At 43.8% G+C, this 22,188-nt stretch overlaps 1 protein-coding gene across 1 annotated transcript in view; it reads right to left on the bottom strand.

Moving 5' to 3' along the window:
• TEAD1 (TEA domain transcription factor 1) overlaps positions 1 to 22,188 on the bottom strand; it is a 168,754-nt gene that overhangs the window by 6,123 nt on the left and 140,443 nt on the right. The window contains 3 exon segments of the mRNA XM_052811074.1: positions 726 to 878; positions 2,364 to 2,504; positions 14,570 to 14,743. Of these exon segments, the coding sequence (XP_052667034.1) occupies positions 726 to 878; positions 2,364 to 2,504; positions 14,570 to 14,743 (468 nt within the window).

Raw genomic sequence — 22,188 nt, 5'->3', positions numbered from 1 at the left:
GCTCAGCTCTCCTCAACCTGAGTCCCGCTTCAGCAAAGGGGAATGGGCGCACCCTTGTCACCTTGTGTTCACTTGCCAAAAGGCAGCTGAACGGGGAGCACGTGGCTCTGTGCTCGCAGCCTTACCTCTTCCTTGTACCGCCAGCCCTTGGTCCTGCCTGAATCCTACGGTAGCAGCAGCAGTGTGTGGCTCTAAATGCTTGGCTGAGGTGCCACTGCAAAGGCACGGTGAAAGCGAGCTGGGTAACTGGATGAAACTGGCTTAAAGGCCACTCTATGGCCCATTCTTCGTGCTTTAGGTCACCTGTTGGGTGTACCCATTACTGCATGCTTTCCTGGCCCAAGAACTAATTAACACCACTGACATTTGCAGTATTATAACTGACATCTCAGTAAGAACACATTAGATTAATGGGATGGTTCAAAGTTACTGCCTCAGGCTCCTACAAACACCAAATAGAGACTTGTACGAAAAAAAGAAGCAAGCTGAATTTTTGGAAGGTAACAAAGACATTTGTTCATGTTCTCAGCCAGCTTAGCCTTTTCATCCTTAGCGTCTATAGTGCACAATTCCAAGAGCAGTACTCTGAAGTCAGTGGGATGATTTGTTTAGTAAGCAACATGACTAAGGGATTCGGAAACTGGTTCTAAATATTACAAGTTAAGCAAGCCACACAAAGCCTGAGAGTATTTTAGAAATGGAAAAAATAAAAAGTGAGTCCATACCAATAAAATTGTAAAATTTTCCAACACACTGTTCATCATGTATTTCTCTGGTAAATGCTTCAGCTTGTGTATGAAGTTGATCATATATTCACACATTGGAGAGCGATTTATTCTGTACACAAATCGGCCATTCTCAAACCTTGCATATTCAGTCTAAAAAAAAAAAAAGAGAGCATTTAGAATAAAATAATTCAGAAAGCAAAAAAGTGAATACTAAATCTGTTTTTTTTCTTTCTTTGTGTAGACAGAAAAAAGAGAAAGTGGCTCTCGGACACACACACACGCCTACTTGCTAACTCCCTGCCTGAGCTATACAGTGCCTTGCTAAAAATTCAAGGGCCCTTAATTATTAAAAGTTGTAATATCACTACTTGTTCTCTAACCTGTGAATTAAAAGACTGAACAGATGATGATTACACAAAGGTAAGTCCAAGTCAAGTAAAAATGAATTAAGCAGAAAACTTTGTGGTAAGATGATTTTACAGTAGTTTCAAGGCAACTGTCTGCAAAGGGAACAGCAAAAACAACCTTATATATTTATGCATAAATATACACATATAAACATAGCTATATATTTGCATGATTTAATATGCAAAGACTATTGTCTTGTGCAAAAGAAAGACACAAGACTACAGTCAGAAGAAAACCAGGCTGATTTAGATTGCAGGAGCTCACAAGGGGCTGAAGGAGGGTAAGGCTGTGACTCTTGGACTCCTGCTACCCAGCTACCAATTGCTCGAATGAGCTATTCAGCAGCTCATGGGGTTTTTTGGCTTTCTCTAAGCTTGGAATAATGGAAATGATGGAAAACTTTTTTATGGTTGCCATGCACAGAAAACATATTTAGTATAAGAAGGACATGAAGTGACCAGGATATCTATAAATGCTCAACCTGCAGCTCTGGGCTAAAAGTCTCGTACAAAACCTGTATTGCAGATAACAGATGTGGGTGTGGGGCTTAGTACATAGAAGACAAGTTAAATAGCTGCAGTACCATTGTACAATAAATCAACTAGCTACGTGACCATGCCATAGAGTTCTGTGCTTAGAAAAGAAAGGGTAAAAAATAAATAAAGGTCCTTGCATGTTAAGGAAATATTCAACTTTGTATTCAAAAGCTGCTGGTGACCAGGGAAAGCATGCCTTTCTGCGTGTAATATAAGATAAAATAAGCATGGGTATAGACAAAACATAGGACACCATCATCGGCTTTAAAATGTTTTAAAAAATCGAGATGCTAGAGGGTAGCTTGTCACTGTAGTATGGTTCCAAACAGCCTACGTGGCTGGCCGAGTGTTTGGAAATGGGAGCACAAGCATTTTGCTTCAGCTCTTTTTTTTTTCTGCCAGGTGATGGAGGAGGCAGCACTGATGTCAGCTGCAGGTTCCCCACAGAAGGGTGCCACAGGCAGGGGGGAGGAGGGTCTCCAAAGCAACAGGTGACTGACTGTAGTGTCACCAGTCACATGGTGATTTAAAATGAACCCAAACACTGCTGGGAAGAAAAATACTCTTTCAGAAAGGATTAGAGGAAGGAAGGAAAAGCCAGATAACAGCAAAGCGAAGACAAGAGAGCGAAAGCCTAAGAAAATGAAAGAGAACCAAAGAATCATCCCACATATACCATCACAACACCCACCTCTACTTTTTCTACTACTTGCTTTCCAAACGAGCAGACTTTGGTGGAACAGGTGATTGTCATGTTTTCTGAGCTCTCGTACTGACTAGTGACTCCGTAAAACGCTCCTGTATCATCTTGAATGTTGCAGTTTAAGTCAGCCTGTTGGGAAAAAGTAATAGATGTTAAAGATCTTATTTTTCATTTGACAATGTCAGTAGCATAAGCTGTAATCAGCTCACCATTCTTTTCAGAAATAAGGGAGAGCAGGGGGAGTTTTATAGTGACAACAGTGACAGTGGAAAAAGTCTGCCAGGAAGTACCTGCCTAATTAATTGTTGCAGTAAAAACATTAGGGAAGCAGCAATTTCTTCAAACTTTAAACAACAAAAGACAACCCAGTATTTCTCTGGGCTACAGGTGATGTTCTTGTCAGGCAGACAGCTGATGCAGTCTCTGGAGCAAAGGGAATGATCACCTGCAAGGAGCCTGGCTCCAGAGCTCATTCCTCGGGAGGGAACCTGCCCTGCGGCCTCGAATTCAACCAAGCCATCCCACTCCTGAGGGGCCACAGTTCACTTTCTCCTTCTCCTTTCTTAAAGCAATGAAATCCTCACGGCAAAGGGAGACAGCTGCACAACATGGGAATCGATATCTGATAAGAGTCTGTCAAGCCATGTGGCCCTGATTCAGCAAAATACTTGACTGCACGGAGCTATACGGCACAACTCACAGGCTTCACGTGAGCTGTGTGCGCACTGAGCTGTGCCTACAGCACCACTAAAATATTCCTGGAAGTATTTGATTTCTTTTAGTATTTCTGTGCAGCCTGAATAACTATCCGGCTGCTTTTGATATCTAGCAACAGAGATTGAGACTTGCAGGATCAAATGAGGAACAGTGCTACCTTTAATTATTTATATCCAAATCCAAGTCCTGTGCACAGCATGATTAATTTGGCTACAAAGCAAGAGCACAGGTCACATGCTGAATCCAGCCTCCCCAGGCCTGCAGCAGCACTGAAGCTGTTCTGCCACTGTGCTCTTTGTCATCGTGAATCCATTTTCGAAAGCCCTCAACTTAAAAGAGCACTAATATGGATACAGGCAGAGTCTAGGGATATCCACAGCTGGATTTGTTGATTCAGGCATTAGCTCTGCTAACATCTTTGGTGCCCAGAGTGGGCAGGTGTCGTGGTTTAACCCCAGCCAGCAACTAAACACCACGCAGCCGCTCACTCACTCCCCCCCACCCAGTGGGATGGGGGAGAAAATCGGGAGAAGAAGCAAAACCCGTGGGTTGAGATAAGAACGGTTTAATAGAACAGAAAAGAAGAAACTAATAATGATAATGATAACACTAATAAAATGACAACAGCAATAATGAAAGGATTGGAATGTACAAATGATACGCAGTGCAATTGCTCACCACCCGCCGACCGACACCCCGCCAGTCCCCCGAGCGGCGAATCCCTGCCCCCCACTTCCCCGTTTCTGTACTGGATGGGACGTCACATGGTATGGAATACACCGTTGGCCAGTTTGGGTCAGGTGCCCTGGCTGTGTCCTGTGCCAACTTCTTGTGCCCCTCCAGCTTTCTCACTGGCTGGGCATGAGAAGCTGAAAAATCCTTGACATTAGTCTAAACACTACTGAGCAACAACTGAAAACATCAGTGTTATCAACATTCTTCGCTCTGAACTCAAAACATAGCACTGTACCAGCTACTAGGAAGACAGTTAACTCTATCCCAGCTGAAACCAGGACAGCAGGGTTTTCTTTTTATGTGGAAATAGCTGATCAGCTACTGCAGCGTAACATCTAAGAATCGCTTGAATTTTTAACTTACTGTGAGACAAGCATTTTAGCAGGGAAATGCACTTTTGAAGCTGTTTCACTTGCAAGTCTAGCTCTGCTTGTTTTTATTGCTAATATAGAAGTGTAACACAAAAATTTTGACATATACCTTTGTGTCTACCTTGAGACTTTTTAAAAACCCAGTTAACAGGTATGTTTATTTACTAGTTAGTGTGGAACATTTATAATCCTGCCTTCACGATAGTTCAGGCCATTTGTAACTGCTATTTAATTTTTAACTAGGCAACACCTCATTAATTCTACTCGGTGTCTACAGTCCTTATTTGTGGTACAACATTCTGAGGCAATATGCTGATAATAGCACATACTGAGCTAGCTTGTGGTAAGGAGAAGACATAGGTCTGAGATTACTTCAGGCTGGCTTTGGTAAATTAATCAGTGGAGAAGTCTCCCGAGGTTTACACACAGTAACACAAACAGCCCTATAGTCACGTATTTTGCATAACAGAAAGAAATCCTATCGCTATTACACCTTGTTTCTTGCACATGTTTTGCATGAGGTCAGCAGTTAATGTTTAATGTACATCTAAAGCAGTGTGTTCACAGTGAGCTTTAAGAAACTGTTCCAAGCTAATAGTAAATAAGCAATTTGCCATTACAGCTGGCTTGCAATTGAAACATGAACAAACATCTAAACATGACAAACTGTAGCAGCCATCAGCCATGCCACAGCTGCTTCATCGGAATTTCTGAAGAATAGGGATTTCTGAGAAAACAATTGCATTGTTGTTAATAATGTTAATAACAATGTTGCTAGTAATAATGTTGTTAATAACAACAACAATAACAATAATAATAATAGCAATCTCTTAAAAAGTGGTTATTCCTGCTGCTACCACAATTACAATTTTACTATCAAAACATTTTCTTTTTTCTTTTTCTTTTCAGATATGGGCAAAATATTTAAGAAATCTTAACTAAAATGCTCCTCACCATTTCATGTTGTCAAAAGAGTCAACCACCTAGACCTTACATTTCAAGCTGCAATAACAACTGTTTATAGTTAAAAGAAAGAATAACTTTTTATCTGCCGCCTTCTGATTCTGAAGCCCACTGAAGAAAATACCTAATTGTTGTATTTACATGCTGACATTTAACCTGGAAAAGTAACACATGTGGCCATCTGGCACCCTGTTGATCACTCCCACAGCTCTTCCAACTCTTGCTGAAATCACCAGGAGTCCTGTGTACACAAAAAATACAGGCTGGGGCCCTGATATTTGAATGAGGAACACTTGAAATTATCACTCAAATGTCATGATTTGCTCTTATGCAATCACAACGTTGTTGCAAAAGTCCCGTGATGATAATATAGACATGAATTATCTTTATTTGCTCTTTGATTTTTTTGAGTCTAGCACACAATAAAGGTGTTTTCAAGGAAGGACAGAATTTTCCTTTTAAACAACAGTTTTCATGTTCAACTAATTACAGACTGCTGAGAACTGAAGCTTTAAGACTTCTCCAAAAAGTGTAACACCAACATAAAAATCCCAAGAGTTGGCAACGGCAGATACGCTTAAATGAAGGCTTCACCAAAGCCTCTTCTAATACTGAAAGAATTTTGTCTGTTCTCGCATACTAAAACAAATCCTTCCCCTCAATCTGGGTTCAAACTTTTTCATTAGAAGCTGAGTACATGAACACTAGGGAGGAGTGCATATCATTGCGAAGAGGGGATTGTCACATCAAGGAAGTATTCTGAACCAGGTATTGAAAGTTTTGTTTCATGCTGAATACATTTAGAAAAGAAGGAAAGACTATCAATCACTGCTGGTAAAATACAAATCTTTGGCTGAAAAATGATGGTGAAGGACTTGGTAATTATATTGTTATGGCTTACATAGTAGGGGTTTGTCTAAACACATACACCTGAAAGCAAAATTGTATTTCTTGAACTGACGAAAGCAGGTCACAATTAAAATTCAGGGTTGGTTTGTTGTTTTTTTTTTTTTCCCCAAAAAAGGTTATAAGGCTAAAAAAAAAAAAAAAAGGCTGTGCTAAAAATGGGCACTGATGTGGCTATGAGAGTTGTAGATGTAGCTTTGAGCAGGAATAAGGTGATGTGTTACCCCGGTATTCAGTTTTAGCAGGCTCCTTACTACAGTATTGATTCCAGGTTTTGTGTCTACATTTTAGAAAGGATGTTGGAAAACTGGAAAGTGTTCAGAAAAGAGTTACAAGAATGATTTCAGGTCTGGAAAACATCCTTTGTAGTGAATGACTAATGAAACTCCATCTACTTACTTTTTCCAAGGGAAGTTTTTCCACGACTTTGTCATAGCCTACAAGTTCCTACATGGGGAAGAGTCTTCTGATAGATTAAATCTTGCAGAAAAGGACATTAAAAGTCAGAAAGCTAAAGCTATGCAAAAGCTAAATGAGAAACAAGGCAGAGGCTGGTAACCTTGATGGCAATGAAATGCTGGCATAATTTTCAAATGTGGTAGAATCACCATTACTTGGGGTCTTTTTTAACCAAGCTAACAAACAGTGATGCTCTAGTTCAAGTAGGCTTATTGTCCAGAGGCAGACATTACTTAGTGAGGTTCACTGCCTATATTACAGAAGAGGCAAGACTAGCTAAATATAATAATAGCAAAATTGAAATATAGGAATTTATCTTATTAACCTCAATTAACCCTCTCCTTATAATTTCCTTTTTCAATGATCCCTGTGAAAAAATGTGACACCAGTCAAGCTTCTGGAGCACTGTGCTTGCAGCCTCTCATGCTGCAACCAGCTTGAGCTCATTATTTCCTTGGTACTCTGTCGGTAGCTGTTCTCTTGCATTTCAGACTCAGATTGCAAGTCTTTCTGGGCTATAAACCAGCTTTCCCTTCTGTACAGCTTCTCATGCAACTATGCTCTGACCCATGGCTCCAGGAATTAGGGTTGATAAGCACTGTTGTAGCATATACAGATAAATAACCTTTTGAATGGTGATTTCAAATATTACGGTATTTCAAATATTATGGTATGACCACATGTGATGAACAGGAGTCCATTTACTCATTGAGTTTTAAAATACAAGATCAATACAATTTAGGAAAAAAACCCCCAACAACTTAAAAACACAAATGGAGTATTTTTTTTTTTTCCTTTCCAGAGTAAAACTCTAATTTTGATTTATTGCTAAGAACTGAGATTTATATTAGCTGAATGCATTTGGAGGCGGGAGAGGCACTCAGTTTTCTGGCACCCTATCTACAGTGGTTGTGTAAGAGCATGATTAATTCATTAATAAAGCATAGCTTGTCAATGGGTAGCACTGAAAATATTACGTATTAAGAGCACCAAGTGTTCGACATGCTGCACGGAGAAGCCTCTGCCAGTGTCCCAGAGCAAGCACCAAACCAGAGCTGGCTGCAACCAAAATAAAGAATAAAAATAAATTTAAAAAAAATCTTCACATTGACTTCAGAAGAGCTCTCAGGGTCTGTGTTAAAGGTGGGGGACAGAGGGTAAAGCGCTTGTGTAATACTAACAGCTTTGGCTAACAAAAAAGCAACTCCAGCAAAAAGTGCTGAGAAGTGTCTAAATCCTTCCTGCTGAGTAGAAGGAAAACAGCACCTACTGGAAACAGTGGGATTTGGGGAGGGCCAGACCAATTTACACTGGCATTCGGTAGTTAACATTAAGCACATAAGGTCACTTATTAACAACATATAGGTTTTAACAACTGCTGACTGCAGGGAGGTGTGTTACTCATATGACCGCATCATGCTTCCCCTCCTCCTCTCCAAAGAGTGATCAAAGAGCAGAGATTCCAAATTGTGAAGCAATTTTTTCCAACGGGAGCATCTGGGTTGTTGGCATGTTTCACCGCGCGTTACACCGCAGCTCAGGAATTGCGTCCAGGTCTGCCACATGGTTGGGCTTGTGACGGACAGGCCAAGCTGCTCCGGCTTCCCAGCTGCTCGGCCCCTTCCACTCATTATCCAGCCTCAAGCGCTAATGCCCTCGCATCAATTTGTGAAGGGGTCCTCCACAAGCGCCACAGGAGCCCCCTGCGCCGAGAGGGTTGTGATGGGGAAAAGAAAATGGATGTCTGCTTTCTTCCATATCTAATTTGTTTTGCATACATTTGCATGCTGGCCATAGACCCATTCACATTACGGATCCCATTTGTGAGTTGCAGATCATTTGCCAGTCAAAGCTGGCGAGTGTGCATGTGTGTCTGTGTGTGTGGAGGGAAATCCAAGATTCTAGATTATGCCATATAAATTACATGTAAAAATAGAAAAAAAAAAAAAAAAAAAAAGGCAGTAGCCACAATTGTGTGTGCGTGAATGAAGGGCACAAAGAATCTCTGCACCTTTTAAGACGGCTGGAGGCACAAGGGGATAAATTCAGGAGGGGGTGGGAGGAGACCACAGGCGCAAGCCATTTCTGAACACTGATTACATGCGTAAATTGTTTTGTTTCAGTGTATCACAAAGAGAAGGAGCATTATTTTTCATGCCACAGCTGTTTTGAATAAGAATAGGAATAAACTTAACTATCCTCCTCATGTTACTTACCACTAATTATGGCATATATTTACATTTATAAAACAGTGAAATTTTGGGGGACATAATTTAATGCCCCTTTATTGTGTAGATTCCTTTATTTCCATCCCACATTTGAATTTCAAAAATGTTTAGGACTTCAAAGCATCTTTAAAAGCTTGCCCTAATTATAATATGCATTACTTTCTAAAACTCCTAGTTTGCATTGCAGATTCCTGCAAATAGAGGCATTCATTTTAAACATCAATTAATATCATCCGTGCATCTTCAGATGAGTTTGGGTCTTTATTTCAGAGTTGCACTGAGCTCTGACTAAGCTTTCCTCAGTTTGAAGAATAGTTCAAGCTACTGCAAACATTTAAAATTAAGCCAGTGATCAGATCAGTAGAAAGCCCGACAGCCCAATATTAATTTCTATCAGCTGTTTTTTCCCCGTGGCACTAGTGAGAAAACTTCCCTCCTCCTTTCAGATGTATTTGCTTCCCGTATCTGTTGCTGTAGCTGCAGAAGTCAGAGATCAGGTTGGCACAGAGCGTTTGGCAGTGTCAGAAACACAAAATCCACGGCCACATTATCGCAAGGTGTGCTTACACCAGCACTAAGGATCCCAGCGGAGGCACGGACCCGCTGCACGATACTGTAGGTTACTTGGAAAAGTCATACAAAACGAGAATCCCTGCCTCAGCATTTGCAATCGGGGGTTAAGGCAAAATATGAGAGAGGAATAACTACCTAAACCTGAAGAATTTAACCTAGGCTGCAGTGGACAGATATGCATTGCTGAATTAATGTTAAAAGTGCTCCTAGTAGTGAAAAGTGTTTGCCGGATGAACTAGCGCTAGACGGGGCAAGTTACAGAGCTAGCAAAGCTAGCAGAGGCATAAAGGGAGACACAGAGTTGTGCCTTCCTACAGCAATTCCCTTGCCGGAGTCAATGGAGATGTATGGGATCATAACAGCAGAGTCCAAATGAAGGTATTACCTGGGAGACGTGGCTGGGAGAGGCTGGATTCAAAAGGGAGGTGGTGTGAGTGGGACAGATGTACCATCAGCCTCCTGCAGGAGAAAGTAGAGAGCCAGGGGAGGCAGAGCACTGGGCAATCAGCACTGCGGGCCAAGAAGGCTAGGCCAGCGATAATGTTTTAGGCAGACATTTTGGGGTAAAGCTGGAGGTGCAATCTATCATTTAGTTTGAACTCTTTCAGGAGGCCTAAGTGTGTTATTTAGTATTAGATAATTTAAGAATAGTAGTGAGTGATCAGTGGGGATAACATTAGATATCAATATGAGTGGAACGTCAACCAACAAAAGAAACCAATAGAGGCAACGTGTGTTCACTTTGCTTTTAGATAGGCTAATCAGAACTTCAAAGACCAGAAAACTTCAGGGCTTTTCTCAAGTCACAAAAACAGTTTAAGTACAAACTAACCAACCCGCATGTTGACCTTACTGAGATTAAGATTAGATGGCATGAATCATACCTGATTGTTTTACGTAGATTGGGTTTATTTTGCTAGTGACTAAGGCAACAGAAGCAGGACTGTGCACTCAACCTGCACCCAGGGAAAGGTTTCATTTGCAGATATTCTGCAGCCTTGTCTGAATTCCGCGTCAGTGTTCTAGGAAATAACTTTTACCTTTATTTAAGAGCATTTATTTTTGTTTTCATTTTATATCCCTGTAATCTCCAGTTTCATATCACTGTCACACAAATTTCCTGTGCCATATTGTTAGTAAGTTGCTCCTTATTTACTCATTGTACTGAGTGCACAACATACCAAGTAAAGCTCCTTCTATCTATTACTGTAAAAGCCTGTCTCTGGGGTGACTTCCCTGAACTCTCTGGTTCCCAGTGACTACCTGGGATAAACAGAAGAAAAGAGTCACTGCATTCAAGGTGCAAAGACACGGACCAGGAAATTGCTTTGCAGGGCTGCAAGGTTGGTTGGTTGAGGTGGTGTAAAAGGAGAAGTCTCTTCCTTTTATACCTCCTGCACTGTTAGGTAGGAAGAGGCCCAGAAGCGTGACATCCAGATGTGTCACCAGGACTGAGGCCAGAAGCTCATCCATTCCCAGCATCAGGCTGTATTTCACAGGAGATACAATCTGTATGAACCAATAAATCTCTGCAAAGCAAAGCAACACTTTGCTTTGTACTCCATACCTGTGATGCTTTGCAAAGTCAACTCCACAATTGCCAAATGTCTTCTTGCAAGATCTCAGACCTTTCCCTCCCACTTTTTTGTAATCAAACCTTATTACCTTTATCACAGGGAAAACCATGCTGCTGGAAGCCTCAAGCAGAACTAAATGGTAAAGAGCAAGAGGAGTAATCTTTCTGGCTACCAGAGCTAAGCCACTTTCTGCCTTAGTCATCCTCAATGCAAGTGCTCGTCTCTGGTCTTCCTGTTTCCCATCTTTCCTTTCCACACTAGACCTAATGTCTAAACATAATACCCTTTGTGCTGCCTCCAGCAATGTGCCGACGTCTCTTTAAATCCATTTACAGGCTCACCATCCCTTCTGGCATCAAATCCTCACCTTCACTTTCAAGCTTCCACATGCCATGACACCCGCCTGCTTTCCTTCTCTGGTTTCCCTTGACTTCTTTCACTCATAGTCCCTGGTTTTCTTTTGTTGATTCTCCTTACAGCGCTTTCTCACCTGTACTTATTTGCCCAACATAAATTTGTATTCCTATTTTACTCACGTTACAATCAAATTCCAACAAAACGTGGACTGTCACTGGACACTGATGCTAGGATGCACTAGCTTACAGTGCTGAGCAAACTGTCGATGGTTAAATGATAATGAAGGGAGAAGACAACAAAAGGATGGGAAGGGGGAAACGGTTAAATAAAGGGTGAGAGAGAGTATTGTGAGTAAGCAATAACCACGCAACATGAACAGAACCTGGGAGAAGTTGAACTTTCAGGGTAGAAGGAGGTAGCGGATGATAAGGAGAGAGTGGATACTGATTCAGAAGTGGATACTTTTAATTCAAAAGAAAAGAACAAGAATACAGGAATTAATCTATTTTCATCTTAATAAACTTGAAGTTACTAATAGGGTCAAAAAGATTGTCAGCAACCTTTGCCAGCTTTACAATGGTAATGTATGACTGTTTAGAACAGTTTCTCAACACTTCCCATGAAAATGGGAACAGCATCCTTTTTTTCTGAAGAAATGTCCTGTTGGGGGGAAAGAAATTAAGGACAGTGAGCTGACAGTTTAAGATCTAATTCTCATGACTAATTACACATCCACCTTCTGTTTTTCCTATAGATATTTCTAGATGGGGAGCACTGGTGTGAAGTTTATTCCTAGAAGGGCATTCATCGTGACTTTTGCTACACCCAAACACTGCCCCTGGCACCTTCCCTCTGCCTCACTCACTCGATGAGAGAGAAAATCCACTGGCCTATTTTAAGGTCGTGTCTTAGGAAGGCATTCTCACCACATTTTTAATGTATAATTCAGAAGGATGTTAGCCCTGTATGTTTTCTAATCTCTAAGTTAATACAACACAAAACCGTATTAAAAGACCGTTATGTTGGAAGGCACAGTAAGGTTAGGAAATGTTGGATTGAAGCTGCCTGCACGTCCTGACTGCTGAACTGCATCATGATACAGTCTTTAGCTACACGACTGCACACTCGCCCTCTGAGCAGCTATACAATATTTCTTTGTCTTCACTGTTCAGTGTGGCCCGGTCCCTATTTCCTGCACACTACTCAAAACCCGTGCTGAACAGAGTTATTAATTTTATAAAGGTTTTCTTCATGGCATTATCTTGATGCTTTATAAAGAGCCATGAGTTTGATTTCTCAGTGACCATCTGAGGTGAAGGGATGGTATCACCCCCACATTACAGATGGGGAACTGAGGCAAGAGTGTTGAAGGTGTGCAGTGCTTGTAGGAGATCAAGCAGAGAAGGCTGGCACTTGAATTTTCAAAGAAGTCGTGAGTACAACACAGACCTTAGTGATCCAAAGAAGATCTCTACTGGCTTTAGATACATCTTTGAGCACTCAGCACACCTGAAAATTGGTTTCCACATTAAGAAAAAGCAGAACATACAATACATCAATGACTGTATCACAAATTTCTGCTGCTTTCATGTCTAATATAAAGTCTGAGGCTTGTCATTCTCTATGGGAACTGAGAACAGGCAAGTGAGGTGACCTTCATTCTTGCCAGTGGGTTTCACAAGTATTTATTATGCAAAGCGGATTGGTGAGATGATGGTCCTCAGTTCAAGCCCAAGTTTTGCAAGGAAATGTATTTAGTGGTCACAGACCCTTAACCTCCAAGCTCTATTCCTCTGCAGCCAGATTTCTTCTGCCCTTACGCTTGTCCTGTTCCCACCTCTCACATACCTGTTTCTGCTGTATGCCTTCATCCCTGTGTTTCCCCACAGGCTCCTTATTTCAAATGCTCCCTCTTCCCACTGCCTCCCTCTTTTTGACCCTACATTTTCACCTGCCTTTTCCAGGCTCCTGGTGGCTGCTGTGTTTCAGCTCCCAGTTCTCTGCTGCCTCCTGTTCCTGGCCTCTTTGCTCAGCCAGCCCTCAAATGCTTGGTCTACAGCTCCCCTTCCCTGTTTTAAGCACCATGAATTTCTCAACGGATTTCTTCTGCAGTCCAGCATAGCTCCTGCTCAGTGGTTTATCCCTTCTACACCCAGATTTGAGAAAAGAGTCTCCCTCATTCCCAGTTTCCAGTTCCAAATCTGGTGCTACAGAAAGTCTTGGCAAGATAGGAAGTCTGGGGTATGTACAAGGTGGAGAATATTTCAGGTCACATCATAGATAAACTTTAACTGAAAGCAATAAACACCAGGAAATCTGACCATAAGCAGTGATTCCAGATCAACCTTTTCTGCTTTCAGCCTCAACCTGTCCACCCTGTAATTAAACCCTGAATATGCCCCTTTCACTGAGGTTTTAAAAGACAAATTTAAAATGTTTAGATGATAACTGTTGCTATGAAAAGGAGTATACCACAAAAAACACCCCAACAAAGTAATGAGTAGAAAAAGCTTTAGCATAAGCATAAGGTCCAGCCTGGAGATTTGATGATCCTTTTGTATGAACCTTTAGCACTACTAACATGAGATTTTGTAAATACAATAAGAAAAATCAGATGTATCAATTAAATTTCTCACAACTAGATCAATATACCACATCTCAGCCTCCCATTCAAATTCTTTTTTCACTCTTGCTCACAACTGATATGAACAGATACAACTTTTGGAGCAGAGTCCCATGGCTGACTAACAAAAAGGCAAGGGGAAAGCAGATGTGCTCTAGGAACCAAAAAAATGTTTAAGAAAAAGCCTGGAACCCTCCAAGGCTCACAGTTGTCCTGCCGCACACTCGGTTCAAATCCTACATGGTCCTATCTGCATAAGTGCGGATCAATCGGATCAATCCCCATTGCGGGACTGATACTTGTACTATTTGCATTTGGCAAGAGTTCAGCATTTGAAACGCTTAAAAAGCAGTCTCCACTTCTGCTGCTTCCCCGTTTTTCCTCGGACCACTAGATGGCAGTTCCCCATTTACAAACGAGGACTCTCGTTACCTGTTTGCTCCTGCCCAGCAGCTGTGTCGAGCACAGTTGAGGCACGCATCTGCCTTTGCATGTCATCTGCAACACAGACTTCTGGTGGAGCTGCCAACTAGAGGGGGTCTGGGCCAGCGTCCTACCTGAAGGATATACAGCTTTGCACTTTTAAATGACGACAGGAGAAATTTCCACAAGCACCCCAAAGGGTGCTAAACACTAAACACAGGCCTTATCGACAAGAGAGTTCTTCACGTCGTGTCTTACTCACCCAGAATTTTACGAGGAAGAAAGCGTTTTGGGGCCCCTTCCCAAACAGTTCCTTTAGACCGCCCTTCTTTTCAGGGAATTTGTCATAAATCTGACGAATGTCCACCGATTCAAGCAACGGGTCACTGTAAGAATGGTTAGCGTGTCCAATGTGTACGAAGAGGTGTTTATTGTACTGCAAGAAAGAAACAGGAAAATCAGTGCTGTACAAAAAGAACAGAGGTTCCTTATGGCACGGGTCTGCATGTGTTCCTGCGGAGGGTAGCTTGCTTTGATGGATTAAATGACTCGCACATTACTCCTGGGACTATGATTTTCTGCAGTATGATTTCCATGAACAACTTTAGTGATTGTGTCATAGCCTCCTGTGAACAAGGGTCAACATCAAAAAACCTGTGTCCCTGCTGCAAACCACAAAACATGGTCATCTTCAAGGGAGTAATTTACACTGAAAGACCCAGCGGCAGCACAGTAATAAAGGAGCCCTTAGCAGAGCATAACAAGATGAACATGATCATGAGGAAAGCCCATTTCTGCTTCTTTAAACCATGCCTTTTAATGTCCCATATCCTCAGCGACTGAATTTCTGCTAGTGCCACAGAGCCCACACATATACACCTCCTGTTTGTCTATTAAAAAATCCCAAACCTCTATCTATAGCATATGCTAATGCCACTTAACTAAAAGAGATGGAAGGGACTGTCTTTTAACTAACTCCCGAATGACAATAATGAGAAGGCCAGTTACTCTGTGTTGCTGTTACTCTAGAACTGGTCCTCACTGTATGTCCTCCAGTATTTTGACCCATGTAATATTAAAGAGCCAAACTTTTACCACTTCCTTTGGGAGCTAGCTCTATAGATGACCATCTCTGCCAAAACGCATTCAGCTTCAATTTCCTATTGCTTAACTTCATCCCATCGCACCTCATTATAATCACGGGAATCACCTCAGCAACCCCTTTCCTGCCTGGGGGAAATCCTTGGCCCAGTGAAGTCCACAGCAGCCCCCTACTGAGTCCAATATGGTCTTTTAGGGGCTGCCATTTCTCCAAGACGAGAGCACCTTTCAGCACCTGAAATGAAAGCGGAAGGACGAGCCCCCAGGACCCTCTGCCAGTCAATCAGCAGCTCATAGCGTCATGTGAGCAGAGTAAAGGAGCTCAAGAGTTGCAGGATTAAACACTGGGGTTTTTAACCATGCAGATCACAAAACGTTTTGCTAACTCAATTAAAGGAAAGCTGATATGCAGTCAACGTACACTAGAAAACCCTGTCGTATTGAACAGATGCTGTATATAAGGGGCAATTCCCAAAAGCTAAGCACAAATAAAATATTTAAAACCCCAAAGCAGACTTCATTTAAGCTATTTTGTTTACTATATACCTGCCGAATGAACAAATTGAAATGACAAATCTAAATTAATTGGACATCCACTCAGAGCCTTCCTTTGGTGTATGCAGCGTCTTCCCCAGCAGATGTCCAAAACTCTGGGGAAAAGGAAATGGACTGGCTAGATTTCTGCACTTAGGAAATAACATTGAAATCTATTTAAAAATCATCTAGCACAGTGAAATCTGAATTTAGAATCAGAGAACACTCATCTGTGTATGGGGCCAAAAATGAGATATGGTCCATGCTTTTTACACGGTTGTATTTCTTTCGTAATTTTGTGGAAGGAAAAAGGAAAGCGTAACACTTTATTAAGGTATTTGCACAAGCAAGTCCCAGTCTGAGAGCACCGGTTATATGGATTTTCCTTGCAGCCCTCTTTCAAAATAATGCCATCGCAGCTTCTTCTGTGCACAAGTGGAGAACTTACCCAGCCTTTAGCTAGTGCATGTGGAGCCCAAAAGGGGCACAGCTGATCCAGAGAAGCTGTTTCTACCCTGAAGAAGAAAACAAGCATGGCAGAGAAATAAACAGGCGGTGGGGAGCTGAATGCATGCGTGCAGGAGTGAGTGTGCCCACAAACGTGTGCCAGCTAGCCCTCACCCAGCACTGGTTTAGCTTGCACACTGATCACTTACACACGATACAGGAAATCACTGTACTGGTTAGCAACTGTGAGTGCCTACCATAACAGTGTTCATGGTCAGATTTAGCATGTTTCTTTACCCAGTAGTGGTAAAAGTGGACTAAGGAGGCATTTTAACATGACAAAACAAACAAAACAAACAAATGCAGAGTAATGTGAGAAAGCACCATGGCTCCAACTTTTGTTTTTTTGACACTGTTGTCACTTATTTAGTTCGCAGTACTGTGAGTAAATAACTAAAAGTCATGCTGAACATTTCTTATGTATCTTGCTGCCTACTGAAAAACTTAGATCTCAGCAAAATGTATCAGTGCCCCATATACCTGGGAACTGCCAGGAATGCAAGAAAGGGAATCCAGAAACCTGCTCCTGTTGCTTTCCTAAGCTACCAGGGGTGAAGTACAGGAGGACAGGGCATGGGCTGGGTCACTGAACATGGCTATCGATGGAGCAAATCAGGCAAACATCTCCATTTCTCAAGGAGAATGATGAGAATTCTCCGGTAGAGGTAAGCACTTCAGCCTTCTCTGAAAAATTAAACCAAAACATTTCCCTTCCCCCAGCACCCCTGTAGCCTGCTTAGGAGTGCCCAGCAGTTGTGCTCTCCCTGGGGATGTGAGGAGCCCCAAAGCATCTCTCTGCTCTCACTCGTGCAGAGTAAGGGCTTGAAAAACCATCCCCATCATTAGTGACCAGGTTATTATTTATTTTGGGATTGTTTCCTCTCAGTCTTCTCTGCTGGAGTTGTTCCAGGTTGTACAAATAACCACATTTTTATAGGAACAGAACTGAGGGCTCAGGTTCTCCTGCGCCCAGGAAAGTGTCCTCCCTAAGAGTGTTTCTCTCCCAGGCCCTAAGGTGACTGTGGAGTGAAGGAGGAGGGGAAAGCTGTATTTTACAGTTTGGCAACTGCAAATTCCCAAGACAATTCACACACTGTACCTTATTCTGCAAACCAGGAAAACATACAAATTGCTCAGTATCCAACTTCAGTAAAAGCAAACACATTTATAGGAACACGGAGCATGAAGTCTTAATACTGTTTAAATATAAAAGCAAAGTTAAAGGCAGCTGTAAAGCTACCACAGTTGTCTGTGGAGCGCGCCAAAGTACCAGATGCTGCTGCAGCAAAATTTCCGAGTGGGTACAGTAGGACAGATGGTATGACATCACCTGACAACATTCTTAGGACAGAAATGTTTATTTTGATATTGCAATGTGTGATTATTTTCTCCTTATGTTGCTGCAATTCCTATGCTAAGTACAATCATTACTAACCTAATTAGATATGGCATATTTCTACGAACTAACAAACGACAATATAATATTCGGAGCAGGGTAAGTGGATACTGAAATGATCCCTATCATTTTTATACAAACATACTCCATGACAGGAATTTATGCATAGATAAAAGCAAAGCAGCTAAGTTTTATGCCTATATTTTTGAACCCATTAGTGTCTGAAAAGCTTAAAAACATCCTCGTTATACTGAGAATTCACAGTTAGTTTAGACTGAGTATTCCAGAGTCATTGAAGTACATTAGATGCTGAGGAATTTACTCATGCTACAGCATTTGAAGGATTTGCATCCGGCATTGGGGTACTAAAGTGCTTTAAATGCTGTAAACTATCATAGGGCAAATCCTGTATTTTCAGAGGATAAAAGCTACATAAAAATACAAAGAACAATTTCAGCTACGTCTTCAGCGTCTGCATTACACAACATGCCCTGGAGATGGCCGCCTCTTACTGAGCTCCTTTCCTTAAAAAAATTCTAACTATCCAAAGAATGCAGTAAAGCCATGAAATATGACTGTTGTCAAATAATACCACGAGAAAAATTATAATCCACTTAGGAATTTAAAAGAACCAAGACAAATTGCCAATGGCAGGGGATGCAAGCATTTAAGCTGGTGCAGAACAAAGACAAACCACCTACATTTGTTTTATCAGCCAGCATATATATTTGTCACAGCTCCTCACCGATTTTGCACTTATATTCTAAGGCAACAGTCTTTCCAATCCATGAAATGCAGGTTTGCTCTCTCTGCCACATCTCTCTGTTCCTCACACCTGTGGAGCTAACGCCAAGCTTTGGCAAGCCTGTATAGGGCAAAGTTTTTTATTAAACAGTGGTGGCCAAGATGCAGATGGCATTGAAGCCAACCCTCTCATGCTCCTGGTGCAGGCGAGCTGGGCGTGCCGAGCTGCGGGGGTACCCGCTCCGTCGCTGCTCCTATCCATCGGGGCTGCAAGGCCCTACATAACCATAATGAGCAGAACGCAGGGGCTGAGTGGCTCCCCGGGCCCTGCCGAGGCTGGGTGACATGGATGTGGAGCAAGGTGGAAGGCAGGTGGCCTGAGAGAGGGCCCGCAGCAGCTCCTTCTGCAGGGATGACCTGCACAGCCATGATTTAACAGCCCCGCCACGTCCCCCCCGGATCACACACACACGCCTGGGAGTCATCCCCGCGCTGGTGCGGGAGGTGGTGTAAGCTCCTCTGCAAACACCCCTGGCCCCGCAGTGGGACAGCGAGCTGGCAGCTTGCTGGACCTCGCGCACCCATGGGACGGTTGAGCAGGACGGGGAGGGGGCAGCACCCCGCTGCCTCGTCTGCCCTGCATGGGCCTAATAACAGCACCTTGCTAGCTGGGCTGCTTCATGAGATCTGTAGGTTCCTGCAAATTTCAAGCGTAACAACCACGAGGGTGAGGCCATCGATATCACTACCTGCAGCAACAAATCCTTATGATAAAATACCATGGGGAGAGGCTGGCAACTTGGACGGATTGTAGTCTTGTGTGCTGCAGGTCTTCTCTCTCCCTGACACAGAGGGACAGCCTCTTGGCTCTCTTTCGACTGAATATATTCTGTATTGGAGGTCACAAGGACTACTGCCGCAGCTCAGAGGGACAGATGAGTGGAAGGCAAGTGGGACAGCCTGAGCTTTCACTGAAATGAGAGAAAACAGCACTGCTCCAGTGCCTGGCACCATGCAGTGATTCCACACCATGGAGTGTACCTCCACAGACCGGTCCAACCCATCTTTTAAAAATGTACCGCTGCCTGTGCAGCAACTGCACTTTTGGAGGAAAAAGGAGCCAGCTGGGGTGGACTGATTAAAAACCAATCACTAGTATATCAGCAGTCTGCATGCAGCTCTAACCTGTACCCTACCCAGCCTCAGCTCTGCTGTCTCTCTGTATCTTGTAAATCTGACACTCTTTAATTTCCTGCTGATGTAAGAAAATCACTTGGTCTGCCAACAATTTTTCTTATTTTTACCAAAACACTAGTAACTGCACATTTCATTCCTGTTGCTGTTGTCCTCCACTGAAGCAGATTGGGAGTTATATTTATAGCATTTTAATGCTATAACTGGAGTCTGTACCAACTCCTGTTACTAAGGTTTTTAACACTTTCATGTGAAATGTTAATCAAACTTTCTGTGTTTGTATGCTACGATACAACTGCATGGTCAACCCAGTCTTTCAAGGACCTCCACCCATTTCAGACTCCTGCCTGGGTCTGCTGAGGGACTGAATCAGGCAGGAATGCGAAGTAGAAGGAGATCTTTGGCTACTTTATGGTTGCGGAAATGGGGAGGTAGGTGACAAGCGAGGGCAGTTCCCAGCCCCGACACGTTAATGTTGCCCAGCACATCCCAGCTACTGCCACAGGAGTCCCAGTGTGAAACCAGGACTTGCTGGTTGGGCAAGGTGCTCACACAACAATTTCAGTGGCTTTCCTGCAACACTGAATATCCGTCCTTCAGTTCTGGCCTGTCTGATTTGAGACCCTGCGGTCCCAATTCCAGAAGTGCTGAGTGCTCAGATGGGAAAATTATGCCTGAATATAGGAAGCTCTCAATAATGCTAAGTACTCTGCAAAATCAGGCTCATGACAAATCAAAGGGGACCCTCAAAATCAGCAGCCCATTCATTCTTTTGCACCTGAAGTTCTTGGTTTGTCAGATGTGAGTAATAATGCTCCTTCATCTAAAAAATGACTGCACTAATACATCTGTGAAATGCAAATGGGAGGAATTATTAATTCCGTTTGGAAGAGAGGTTAGACAGTGCACAGCGAGCAGGGCATGAGGCCACGCGTTTCGACAACAGAAGAAAACAAACTACTGAATAGTTACTTATCAAAGAAAGGCCATCTACATCTACACTGAACGAAGCAGGAACAAATAAACACGTAAGCATGTAATTAACCGCTGCACTGTAGAGCAGACGCGCGAGGACATTTCCCAACTTCTGAGAGCTTGACTTTGTAGCCCAGCTAAACAATTTTGGGGTGGGTGTAGGGGCGGGGGAAGCTGCAGCAGAACGAGACGGGAAAATGGGGGGCAGAGGCGCAGCCAGGTGCACGGCCCCTCGGGGCGAGCGCGAGGGCGGGAGCTCGGGGTTCGGCGGGCGGGCAGGGCAGGCGGCGCGGGGGAGACGCACGGCCACAGCCCACCGCGCTGCCGATGCCAGCCCAACCCACGCGTCCCCCCACTCCTCCTCCCCGTGGGAACAGCACGGCGCTGTGCAAGGCCGTGGGAGGCAGAGGGCCCCCCGCTGTGATGACAGACCCCCCCCCCCCCGCCCCGGTTTTACCGCTCTCCCGGGCTCATCGCAGGGGCTGGGTGCCCGGGCTCTGCTCCAGCTACCCCACAACCTCACCCACTCGCTCCTTCCCTCCTCCGCGACGCCGCGTTCCCCTGGTCAGACCCGGTGCCCCGGCTAACGTCAGGCAGCTACCCCTACCCTGCGGGTACCCCTACCCTGCGGGTTTTCAGCGCCGGGGCTTTGTGAGAGTGCCGGCTGCGACACGGCAGGCCTGGGGCACCGGCCGCGGCGCAGGGCCTGGCAGAGGGAGCTGCCATCGCCGCCGCCGGCCCCCTTCGGTTATGCAAAACCAGCACTTTTAATTTTGCTGGGAAATTCCCGGCAGCAGCGGTGGGTTTTGGGAAAAGGGAGAGAGCGTGCGTGAAGGCAGCAGCGAGAGCACAGTCAGGCCCCAGCAGTCTTTCCACCCATCCTCAGCGCTTAACGTGGGCCGACTGCGAGGAATAAATCGCACTCGGTCTCTCTACCCACTCCACGGCGTTTTCACCCCAGGGCCCTCTCTTGCAGAGCCCGTGTCCTGACCCTACGACTGGGCTGGGGGAGCTGGCCCAGGCCTCCCGCCACATCTCCATGGGGTCCCCGGGGAACGCTGCCAGCCGGGAGGTCTGCTGTGACGCCGCGGTTTCAAGATTGGAGCCTGTGTCAATACTGGACCCCCTTGAAGTGGTTTCTTGGCACTTTGAACTACGGACACCTGAATATGAACATTTTACAGAGTATGACATTCGCTTCCCAGCGCCAACGCGTAGCTCTCCAGCACCGCAAAATAAAAGACCCTCGCAATTAGTTAAACTTTGTCCGATTTCAGATTAAAATGACCTCAAATCCTGAGTCTGCCACTCCAAGACGTTCATCCCAATGTGGGTTTGCTTCCTTGTCCTTTCACATGACAAAGACCCTAAACCAAGGACTTCCTTATGACTGAAATGCCAAACTGCTTGTTATACTGTTTACAGGGAAT

This window comes from Harpia harpyja, chromosome 16 (assembly GCF_026419915.1).
Source record: "Harpia harpyja isolate bHarHar1 chromosome 16, bHarHar1 primary haplotype, whole genome shotgun sequence".
Lineage (NCBI taxonomy): Eukaryota > Metazoa > Chordata > Aves > Accipitriformes > Accipitridae > Harpia > Harpia harpyja.
The sequence above is the reverse complement of the archived record's forward strand: the minus strand, read 5'-3'. Positions and strand labels throughout refer to the sequence as shown.